The sequence below is a fragment of the Scyliorhinus torazame genome, chromosome 18 (assembly GCF_047496885.1).
Source record: "Scyliorhinus torazame isolate Kashiwa2021f chromosome 18, sScyTor2.1, whole genome shotgun sequence".
Classification (NCBI taxonomy): domain Eukaryota; kingdom Metazoa; phylum Chordata; class Chondrichthyes; order Carcharhiniformes; family Scyliorhinidae; genus Scyliorhinus; species Scyliorhinus torazame.
In genome coordinates this window covers 120505625-120517898 of record NC_092724.1, presented here as the reverse complement: position 1 = coordinate 120517898, position 12274 = coordinate 120505625, and the positions used below count along the sequence as shown (strand labels likewise).

Below are 12274 nucleotides of genomic sequence, written 5' to 3'. Positions count from 1 at the left end.
CACTTAAGCTCGGTAGTGCCAGTCCCCCCCCCCCCCCCTCTCCCTGCTACGCTGCAAGAACCCCCTCCTCACTCTCGGGGTCTTCCCAGCCCACACAAAACTCATGACACTTTTCTCGATCTTCTTGAAAAAAGCCTTTCGTGACCATCACCGGGAGGCACTGAAACACAAAAAGGAATCTCGGGAGGACTACCATTTTGACCGCCTGCACCCTCCCCACCAGTGACAGGGGCACCATGTCCCATCTCTTAAAATCCTCCTCCATCTGTTCCACCAATCGTGTTAAATTAAGCCTATGTAAGGTTCCCCAACTCCTGGCTATCTGGATCCCCAAGTACCGGAAATCCCTTATTACCCTCCTCAGCGGTAAATCCTCTATTCCCCTGCTCTGCTCCCCCGGATGTACCACAAATAACTCACTCTTCCCCATGTTCAATTTGTACCCCGAGAATTCCCCAAACTCCCCGAGCGTCTGCATTATCTCAGGCATCCCCTCCACCAGGTCCGCAACATACAGCAGTAAATCATCTGCATACAATGATACCCGGTGTTCTTCTCCTCCCCTGAGTACTCCCCTCCACTTCCTGGAGCCCCTCAGTGCTATGGCCAGGGGCTCAATTACCAATGCAAACAGTAACGGAGACAGGGGACACCCCTGCCTCGTCCCTCTATAGAGACGGAAGTAGTCAAGACCTCTGCCTGTTCGTGACCACACTTGCCAACGGGGCCCTATATAGCAGCTGTACCCATCCAATGAACCCTTCACCAAAACCAAATCTCCTCAACAATTCCCACAGGTAGTCCCACTCCACCCTGTCAAATGCTTTCTCGGCATCCATCGCCCCCACTATCTCCGCCTCCCCCACTGGTGGGCGCATCATCATCACCCCTAGCAGCCTCCGTATGTTCGTGTTCAGCTGTCTCCCCTTAACGAACCCAGTTTGACCCTCATGGACCACCCCCGGGACACAATCCTCTATCCTTGTCGCCATTACCTTGGCCAGGAGCTCAGCATCTACATTCAAAAGGGAAATGGGCCTGTAGGACCCACACTGCAGCGGGTCTTTATCCTTCTTCAAAAGTAACGATATTGTCGCCTCCGACATAGTCGGGGGCAACTTCCCCCTTTCCCTGGCCTCATTAAAGGTTCTCGTCAAGAGCGGGGCCAGTAGGTCTATATATTTCCTATAAAATTCCACCGGGAACCCATCCGGTCCCGGGGCCTTCCCCGCCTGCATGCTCCCAATCCCCTTTACCACCTCCTCCACATCCATCTGTGCTCTCAGTCCCACCCTCTCCTGTTCCTCCACCTTCGGGAATTCCAGCTGATCCAGGAAATGCATCATTCCCCCTTCCCTTCCGGGGGTTGAGCCTTATACAACCTCTCATAGAATATCTTAAACACCCCATTCACTCTTTCCACTCCCCGTTCCATCTCTCCCTCCTCATCCCTCACCCCACCTATCTCCCTCGCCGCTCCCCTCTTCCTCAATTGTTGGGCCAGTAACCGACTCGCCTTCTCTCCATACTCATACTGCACTCCCTGTGCCCTCCTCCTCTGTGCCTCTGCCTTACCCGTGGTCAGCAGGTCAAATTCCACATGTAACCTTTGTCTTTCCCTGTACAGTCCCTCCTCCGGTGCCTCTGCATATTGCCTGTCCACCCTCAGAAGTTCTCTCAGCAATCGCTCCCTTTCTTTACTCTCTTGCTTCCCTTTATGTGCCCTTATGGATATCAGTTCCCCTCTGACCACCGCCTTCAATACCTCCCAGACCACTCCCACCTGAACCTCTCCATTGTCATTAAGCTCCAAGTACCTTTCGATACACCCCCTCACCCTTAGACATATCCCCTCATCCGCCAGCAGGCCCATATTCATTCTCCAGAGTGGGTGCTGTTCCTTTTCCTCTCCTACCTCCAGATCTACCCAGTGTGGAGCGTGATCCGAAATGGCTATGGCCGTGTACTCCGTCCCTGTCACCTTCGGAATCAACGCCCTTCCCAGGACAAAAAAGTATATCCGTGAATATACCTTGTGAACATGGGAGAAGAATGAGAACTCCTTACTCCTAGGTCTGATGAATCTCCAAGGATCCTCGACCGGTCCAGCCCTGGATCAAGCACTGTATTGAAATCTCCCCCCATTACCAACTTTCCCTCCTCCAGGTCTGGGATACGCCCCAACATACGCCTCATGAAGTTTGCATCATCCCAGTTCAGGGCATATACTTTCTCCAGAACCACCGCCTCCCCTTGCAGTCTGCCACTCACCATCACGTATCTACCCCCACTGTCCGCCGCTATGGTCTTTGCCTCAAACAGTACCCGTTTCCCCACTAAAATAGCCACCCCCCTATTCTTCGCATCCAAACCCGAATGAAACACCTGTCCCACCCATCCTTTACGTAGTCTGACCTGATCTGTCAATTTCAGGTGCGTCTCCTGCAACATAACCACATCTGCCTTTAATTTCTTTAGGTGTGCGAGTACCCGTGCCCTTTTAATCGGCCCATTGAGCCCTCTCACGTTCCACGTGATCAACCGGGTTGGGGGGCTCTTTACCCCCCCCCCCCCCCCCCTGTCGACTAGCCATCCCCTTTTTTACCCCAGCTCCTTACCCGGTTCCCACGTACCCGTATATCCCACCGACGGTGCCCTCCCGCCTCGACCACCCCGTCCCATAACAGCTCCCCCTTCCCCTTGGCAGCAGCAACCCAGTTAGCTCCCTCCCCCCCCCCACCCCACCCCTCCGCTAGATCCCCCTCTAGCGTAATTACACCCCCCATGTTGCTCCCAGAAGTCAGCGAACTCTGGCTGACCTCGGCTTCCCCGTTTGCCCTCGGCCCCTCACTGTGCGAGGCCCCCACCTTCCTGCGTACCTATTCCCGCCCTAATTACCATAGCGCGGGAACGAGGCCCGCGTTTCCCACTCAGCCCCGCTTTCTTACCCACCGGCACCCACAGTTCCTCATGCTCCCCCTCTCCCCCCCCCCCCCAAACGAGGGGAAGAGAGAAAATTTACAGGATTAAAGAGTTCACAATTGAAAAATCGTCGTCGTCCCCCTTCCTCGTCCCACATAGTCACCCCACCACTTTGCCCCAGAAGCTCTTTCTCTCGCCAGACTATTCCAGCTTCTTGTCCACTATGAATGTCCACGCCTCTTCTGCCGTCTCAAAGTAGTGGTGCTTCCCTTGGTGTGTGACCCACAGTCTCGCCGGTTGCAGCATTCCAAATTTCACCTTCTTTTTGTGAAGCACCGCCTTAGCCCGATTGAAACTTGCCCTCCTTCTCGCCACTTCCGCACTCCAATCCTGGTATACGCGGATCACCGCGTTCTCCCACCTACAGCTCCGAGTTTTCTTCGCCCATCTTAGGACCATCTCTCTGTCATTATAGCGGTGAAACCTCACCACTATGGCTCGAGGTATTTCTCCTACCCTTGGTCTTCGCGCCATAACTCGATAAGCTCCCTCCACCTCCAAAGGGCCCGTCGGGGCCTCCGATCCCATTAGCGAGTGAAGCATCGTGCTCACATATGCCCCGACGTCTGCCCCCTCTGCGCCCTCGGAAAGACCTAAAACTCTTAGATTCTTCCTCCTCGAATTATTCTCCAGGGCTTCCAACCTCTCCACACACCTCTTGTGCTGCGCCTCGTGCATCTCTGTCTTCACCACCAGGCCCTGAATTTCATCTTCATTTTCAGCAGCCTTTGCCTTCACGACCCGAAGCTCCAGCTCCTGGGTCCTTTGCGCCTCCTTTAGCCCTTCAATCGCCTGTAGCATCGGGGCCAACACCTCCTTCTTCAGCTCTTCCACACAGCGCTGCAGGAACTCTTGTTGCTCTGGGCCCCATATCGAACGGCCACCTTCCGACGCCATCTTGCTTCGAGCTTTCCTTCCTTGCCGCTGCTCCGAAGGATCCACTGCAATCCTGCCGCTATCCTCTCCTTTGTCCATCAACGTCCGGGGGGATTCCCTTCTATTTCACTGCACAGTGATTTTGGCCGTTTAAAATTGCCGTTGGGGCTCTTATCAAGAGCCCAAAAGTCCGTTCCAACGGGAGATGCCGAAACGTGCGGCTTAGCTGGTCATCACCGCACCCGGAAGTCCGTCATTCACCTCTTAACTAAGGGGCTGGTTTAGAACAGTGGGCTAAATAGCTGGCTTGTAATGCAGAACAATGCCAGCAGCGAGGGTTCAATTCCCATACCAGCCTCCCCGAACAGGCGCTGCAATGTGGCGACTAGGGGCTTTTCACAGTAACTTCATTGAAGTCTACGTGTGACAATAAGAGATTATTATTATTACCTGTACCTTTCCCATTAGTAGCCATGGAAATCTTTCAGCTGTATTCCATGCTTTAACCAGCCATTGGCTTTAAGTAAAGCACAGAAACAGTAAAGGATCACCAATTGTTTGAAAACAGGGGTTCTCAACTGGGCTACCGTGAGAAGGTTTCAAAGGTTCCACAATGCAGGCAGGTGATTGAGGGAGGAGAGAAAGAGCTGTTGTCCCACTGTGTCATTTACAAAGGATCCAGACTGCCATCTCCCCACGGCAGGAGTCACTGCCACTGAGCTACACGATAGGGTCAACTTGCTCTCCTTCACCTTCACACACTCATTTTTGGCCACCTGGGATGTTGGGAGGGGAGGCAGTCTTACCGGGACCGTACCTAATCGCCCCCTGCAACATGCCTCCTGCCATGGCTGCTAGTGGAGAGGATTGAACCCTAGCAGCTGTCGTTATGTGGGGGAGCAATCCGAGCCTTGTGCGATGTGTAATCAGACTGCGTGAAGAAAAAATGATTCAGAATTTTGTTTCACCAACTGCAGAGAAAAATTATGGCAGCAATCGGGAGAACAAAATAGTTTAGAGTTAAAATTAACAACAGTCCCGCCTAAGCCAGGCATGCATTGTAGGCCCAGGCCTGAGAAAATATCATGATTAGCAATCTGAGCAACCTTCACACAGCTTCTCTACAGAGTAGTACTACACTCCCTATGCTTCACCCGATGCCTGTGCCTGTGTATTTGCATTGCATATTTATGTATGTCCTATGTTTTTTCATGTGTGTAACAATCTGTCTGGAGCGTACGCAGAACATACTTTTCACTTTACCTCGGTACACGTGACAATAAATCAAATCCAGTCCCATCCTGGAAGGAGGTTGCAAGCAGAGCAATGATTTAGGGCTCTTATCACCCATTTATACTCAATCAGCCAGGTTTTAATTGGTGTCTATTATTTAAGCTTGAAAGACTATGATGAAGGACCAATGCGACCACCAAGGTCCCACACACAGCCATGCTGACGAGGGACGCACGCTTCCCAGGGTTCTCACTAATCCAGCAGCTTCATTTCAGGCTGTTTGAGGACAGGAATGCTGCACTTTCAAATTCAAATGCAGTAAATGGGTTGGCTCAAGTAAGGTTATCTTTATTTCATTGGGTCAGTATCTGTGCGATCACAAAATAAGTAAAATTGTTACGTTAAGTGAAAGGAAACTAACGGGCTGAATTCTCCGTGGCCTGATTGTTTGAAAACGGGGGTTCTCAACTGGGCTACCGTGAGAAGGTTTGAAAGGTTCCACAATGCAGGCAGGTGATTGAGGGAGGAGAGAAAGAGCTGTTGTCCCACTGTGTCATTTACAAAGGATCCAGACTGCCATCTCCCCACGGCAGGAGTGCTGCTTTAGTCAGGGCCTCTTTTGCAATGAGTCACTGGCACTGAGCTACACGATGGGGTCAACGTGCTCTCCTTCTCCTTCACACACTCATTCTCGGCCACCTGGGATGTTGGGAGGGGAGGCAGTCTTACCGGGACCACTGAAATCGGGATCGGCGATCGGGCGGAGAATGGATTCGGACGCGGGAATCGGGGCAGGCGCCAGTTTGACACCAGTCCACGATGCTCGGCCCCTTCTAACTGGGGCCACAGGACGCGTGACATGTGCAGTTGCAACGCCGTTGGTGCCTCATCGGCCGGCCCATCCGTGATGCTGCGCCTCCGATGGGCCGAGTTCTCGGCGACGCGGGCCACGTGTGATCGCAGCGGTCAGGAACCCGCCGTGCCGGCTGTGGACCGTGTCCAATGCCGCCACACCTGCCCGGGATCTGTGCCGCCGGCTTGGGGGGGGGGGGCTTCTGCTAGGACTGGGGGAAGCGGTGGGGGGTGGACAGGGGGTGCGCTGTGTGGTTGGGGTTGGTGGGTTAGGGTTCCAGTACGGCCGGCGACATGTTTTCCGGCGCGACAGGTGGAGGCCGTCAGCCCTGCGCATGCGCAGCCCGCGACCTGGCGATTCTCCGGCCATTGACCATGCGATCTGCGGGCGTTTCAGACGGCGCCGGTGCTAGCCGCTCACCGGTACTGGAATTGGTGAGGGGTTTGTGCCGGTTTTCCCGTCATGAAACTCCCGCGGATTCTCCATTCGCACCGGCACTTAGCCTCAGGAACGGAGAATCCAGCCCAACATTTTTAAAAATATATTTGCATGAACATTGCTGGCAAGACAAACATTTGTTGCCCATCCCTAATTGCCCCAAGAGATGGTGGTGGTGAGCTGCCTTCTTAAACCACTGCAGTCCACGCGGTGGACATCCACATCCACACTGCTGTCAGGGAGGGAGTTCTGGGATTTTGACCCAGCGACAGTGAAGGAATGGGGATTTAATTTCCAGTCAGAATGCTTTACACAAACCTCATCACTTTCCTCCATTGTCATTTCACTCTATCAGTCTAACCTTCCAGCCCTTTATTTTATGATGCTCCTGTGAAGTACTGCGAGACATTTTATTGTGCTATTGGTGCTATATAAATTGTAGCTGTTGTTAAAATTCATTTCCCTGAGCATGTGAAAGCTTATCAATGTCTTCTATTTTGGCACAGTCCTTATCTGTATATCAATGTCCATTAATTTGCTGTCGTCGGTAAATTTTTAATTATACTTTCACTTCCAGAGTCCAAACAGCGACGGGCAGTGGTCCTAGATTATCATAGGTTATCATAGAATTTACAGTGCAGAAGGAGGCCATTCGGCCCATCGAGTCTGCACCGGCTCTTGGAAAGAGCACCCTACCCAAGGACAACACCTCCACCCTATCCCCATAACCCAGTACTCCATCCGACAGGAAGGGCAATTTTGGACACTAAGGACAATTTATCATGGCCAATCCACCTAACCTGCACATCTTTGGACTGTGGGAGGAAACCGGAGCACCCGGAGGAAACCCACGCAGACACGGGGAGGATGTGCAGACTCCGCACAGAGAGTGACCCAAGCTGGAATCGAACCTGGGACCCTGGAGCTGTGAAGCAATTGTGCTATCCACAATGCTACCGTGCTGCCCACAGCACTGATCCCTCTGGAACACCCCTCTCCGTTCACCAGTTTCAGCAACTAGGGGTGGGAGATTCAGGTTGCACCCAACACGAGGTCGGAAATTCCCTCCCGAGGTCAATGGACTGTTAAACAATTCCTGCAGCAGACATGACTGGAGAATTTACCCATATGTTTCACTCCTGCACTGGCATCTACCCGGCAATGTGGAAAATTGTCCAGCTTTGTCCTGCACACAAGAAGCAGACGAATCCAACTCAGCCAATCAGTCAGTCTACTCTCCACCGTCAGTCAAGTGATGGAAGGGGGTCATCAAAAGCAGCATCAATCAGCACTTGCTTAGCAACATCCTGCTCACTGACAGTCAGCTTGAGCTCTCAGCTCTCTAACAGCACTGAAGGTGTACCTACATCTCAGGGACTACGACGGTTCAAGAAGGCAACTCACCCCCACCTTCTCAAGGGCAACTCGAGATGGCTTAGCCAGTGATGCCCACATCCCGTAAATGAATAAAAAACAACTCTGACATGTACTCAAACAGCAAGAGGGAAACAGGAGGAGGTTCTAACCATAATATGGCCCAAATGGGATTCAACGATTATAAAAATATGAAGAACCATTTAGCAGAAGCAGCATTCTCACCTCTTGTTTCAACTGTGCAAAGGTTTTCCTGACCCCATCCTGCAGAAACACCAGTGCCTCTTTATCAGGGTGCTTATTGACTATATCGTCAAGACATTGACCAATACTTTTGGGGGTGAATGGTACATCCGAGGCACCATGGATGTAGCTGGTGGTGAGGGTCGGCTTCATTGGGGGAGCATTGGAATAATGACGGGTTCTAACAAAAAAAGAAAATAGAGATATGAACTCATGGCATTCAATCATGTTACGATGCATTTAGAAAGAAGTGCTCGGCTCATGGGTGGATACAAAAGATCCAGCTACACTATTTGAAAAAGAACTGGCAAATATTTGCCCCACAAACCAACATCCCAAACAGGTTATTTAATTGTTTGTGGAACATTAGTATATCCACTGCCATTCACATTTCCACTGACACACAAGACCCGAGACCTCATCCTTCCTTCTAATTCTCGGTACTCTTTTCTCCCATTACTCATTCCACCCTATTTACAGCACCATGGTTGCCTCAATCTTCCCAACATTCTTCTCTCCTGTCTCCGAGCTTGAATTCTTTCTGAATGATCCTGCAGCCTACCTTTCTTCTTCCCTTGCGCGCCTCCATCAGGCCCGCTGCTCACTACCTCTCTCAGAACAGTGACGCCAGCTTGCTCATCGGTCACTCAAACCCACCATGTGACACTTCCTCCTTCTTCAAACACCTTGACCCTGTTCTAATCCTCTCACCTTACTCAAAATGCTCACCATGTGCTGCCCTCTGTAGTCACGCAGACGCCCTTGTTGTGATAGCACTGGAAAGGGTGCAGAGGAGATTTACCAGGATGTTAACTGGGCTGGAGAGTTTTAGTTATGAAGAGAGATTGGATAGACTTGGATTGTTTTCCTTCCAGCAGAGGAGACTGAAGGGGGACATGATTGAGATGTATAAAATTATGAGGGGCATAGATAGAGTATGCAGGATTTCCCCTTGGTGGAGGGATTATTAATCAGGGGGCATAGTTTTAAGGTAAGGAACAGGAGGTTTGGAGGGGATGTGGGGAAAAACTTTTTTACCCAGAGGGTGGTGGGAGTTTGGAACTCGCTGTCTGAAAGGGTGGTGGAGGCACAGACCCTCATGACATTTCAGAAGTGTTTAGATTTGCACTTGCATACAAGTATATTGGCCAAGTGCTGGAAAATGGGATTAGAATAGTTGGGTGGTTGTTTATGGCCGGTGCAGACTCGATGGGCCGAAGGGCCTTTTCTGTGCTGTATGACTCTGACTCACATTACTGCTGTAAACCACTTGGAGGCGACTGGCTGTTTCCTTGATAGCGGGGAAATAAGTCATGCCATTTATATTTTTTTGAAATAAATTTAGAGTACCCAATTCATTTTTTCCAAATAAGGGGCAATTTAACATGGCCAATCCACCTACCAGCCTGCACATCTTTAGGTTGTGGGGGCGAAACCCACGCAAACACGGGGAGAATGTGCAAACTCCACACAGACAGTGACCCAGAGGCGGGTTTGAACCTGGGACCTCGGCGCCGTGAGGCAGCAGGGCTAACCCATTTTTTAAAGTAGTTTCAACACGGAAAATGACAAAATAATCTTGTTGAATCAAACCCTCCTGGTGAAGAGTCCCAACAAAACCTTGGAAAAATAAAAGCAAAATACTGCAGATGCTGGAAACTTGAAAGGAAAACAGAAAATGCTGGAAAAAAAACTCAGCAGGTCAGGCAGCAGCTGTGGAGAGAAGTTAACTTTTCATGTTAAGAACCTTTCTTCAGAACAGATTGCAAGAGGAACCTAAACTAAAAGTGAAGGGCTACCTCAGGAAAGTGCAGAGTTCTCCCAGTATCATATACAGCTACACCAAATAGCAATGATGTTGAATGAAGCGCAGCCAATTTTATACATGTGGTAACTTTGTCTGGTGAGGAAGGAGCTCAGAGTAAAGGTCAAAGTGGCACCGGATCAAGAACGCAGTAATACATGGATTTATTTCGAGGAGTGTTAGGGGACACATGGATCATGCCCAGTTACACCTGGTGGCCTAACCATGCCAATGAAATGCCATGTGAAGTCTGGCAGACCTATAAAATAGAACGAAAATAGCAGCAATAACAGAAACTTATTAATAGCCAAAAAGATTGGCAAATTGCAAGTCTACTTAGATCCCAAACTCCGAACTCCATTCAAGCTGCTAACATGTAAGAAAGAAAATGAGGGGGCGTATGTACGCCCCAAAGGCTGGCAGATTGTATTAAGCAGCATGTCCCTTCCATTGTTCACTGTGGGCAAGGTACAGGCCAACCAGTCTGTGTTTGAAAAACTCAAAACACAGCCTCCAACATTGGATGTGATTCTGCGACTGGACAACATTTGCTAAATAATCCTCAAGTGTGCTAAGAATTACGCTGACAATCGATTTAAGATTGTCAGTCAGGCTCACAGTGTGGGGCATTTGCATGCACTGGAAGCTGCATATAAACAGGGTTCTGTATTGTGCACACTGGGGAGGTGGGTGAGGGGGGTGGTTGGTGGTTATTGGGATTGCGGGGGGGTCACAGTTTGTGTGGGTGGCCCTGAGGTCTGCTGCCTGTGCTGTTTCAAAGTTCACAGAGGGCTGTTAGTTTGCTGACTGCGGCATGGCAGCACAGGGTGGCTGTGGGCCTCATGGGGTGGGGAATGATGAAAGTCAAGGAGGCGGGCCTAATGGGCTGGGTGGATGAGACCCTGAAAGAGAAGGCAAATAGTGCCCAGCCTGAGTGGTGGGAGGGCACCTGAGCTGTGAGTGAGCGGTAGCCGCTGGATAAGGTGTGGGGCTCGCTGCTTTCAGATCCGGGGGGCCAAAGGGTCAGGGGAGGTGCTGATATTTTCTGGCTGCGACACCACCCTGTCTCTCATAGAATTTACAGTGCAGAAGGAGGCCATTCGGCCCATCAAGTCTGCACCGGCTCTTGGAAAGAGCACCCCCCCCCCCCCTCCCAAGGTCGACACCTCCACCCTATCCCCATAACCCCACCCAATACTAAGCCCAATTTTGGACACTAAGGGCAATTTATCATGGCCAATCCACCTAACCTGCACATGTTTGGACTGTGGGAGGAAACCGGAGCACCCGGAGGAAACCCACGCACACACGGGGAGGATGTGCAGACTCCGCACAGACAGTGACCCAAGCCGGAATCGAACCTGGGACCCTGGAGCTGTGAAACAACTGTGCTATCCACAATTCTACCGTGCTCTTCCTCCTTCTCTCTCTCTCTCTCACTGATCCCTCGCAAGTTACCCGAGTGATATCGCTATGGAGTCAGTGGAGCTGGCTATTCTTCTCATCACTGGAGGAGCACAGACCCCAGCAGTCAGGAGCAGCGGCAACCAGGGAAGGCTCAGCGGCAGGAGACCTGGAGGGGCACAAGGCAGGCTCAGGCTCCAGAGGCTGCACCAGCCATACAGGCGGCACGAAGGTGCAGGACCCAAGTGTCCTTTATGGAGCTGCCGGACAACATGTGCCGTAGGAGACTCTGTCTCACCAAGGAAACTGTATGGTACCTGTGTGTCACATCCTTGCAGACTTGGCACCACTTGGACACAGGGGAAACCCCCTCGCCGCGCCCCCCCCCCTCCCTCCGCCGCCCCCCCCGGCACCCCGCTCCCCCCACCACCCCCCCCCCCCCACGCCCTCCCCTCGCCCCCAACATGGCATGTTGTTATTGGTGCTGCTGTTGGCTCTCCCTGTGGCTCCGCCCCTCTGAGGAGGTATAAAGCCCGTCGATCTAGGGGAGTCTTGCAGTGCGGGAGGAGCTACAGGTTGGCACACTTTTAGTCTATTAAAGCATCGATTCACTACTACTCAGCGTCTCGACTGAATTGATGCCCAACAGATTCTCCGACCCCCCACCCCCCCCCCCCCCCCCCCCCCGGCGGGTCAGAAAATCGGCGGGGGGCGGCGTAAATCACGCCCGGCCGCCCGGCGATATTCTCTGACCCCCCAAAATCCCATCAACGTGAATTGCGCTGCGTACCGGGGAGGAGGGGGGGTTAGGGAGGGTGCGTGCCTGGGGTGTTGGGGGATATGGGGGAACGGGGGATATGGGGGGAAGGGGGGATATGGGAGAAGGGGGGGATATGGGGTAAAGGGGGATGTGGGGGAAGGGGATGTGGGGAAACGCGGGATATGGAGGAAAGGGGGTATGGGGGGAATATGGGGAAGGGGGGTTATGGGGGAAGGGTATATGGTGGATATGGGGGAAGGGTATATGGTGGATATGGGGAAAGGGTATATGGTGGATATGGGGGAAG

General features: G+C 52.0%; 1 protein-coding gene across 2 annotated transcripts in view; it reads right to left on the bottom strand.

Moving 5' to 3' along the window:
- acsf2 (acyl-CoA synthetase family member 2) overlaps nt 1–12274 on the bottom strand; it is a 273790-nt gene that overhangs the window by 210028 nt on the left and 51488 nt on the right. For both annotated transcript variants that reach the window (XM_072483256.1, XM_072483258.1), the window contains exon 2: nt 7982–8180. In XM_072483256.1, the coding sequence (XP_072339357.1) occupies nt 7982–8180 (199 nt within the window). The remainder of the gene's footprint in view (nt 1–7981; nt 8181–12274) is intronic.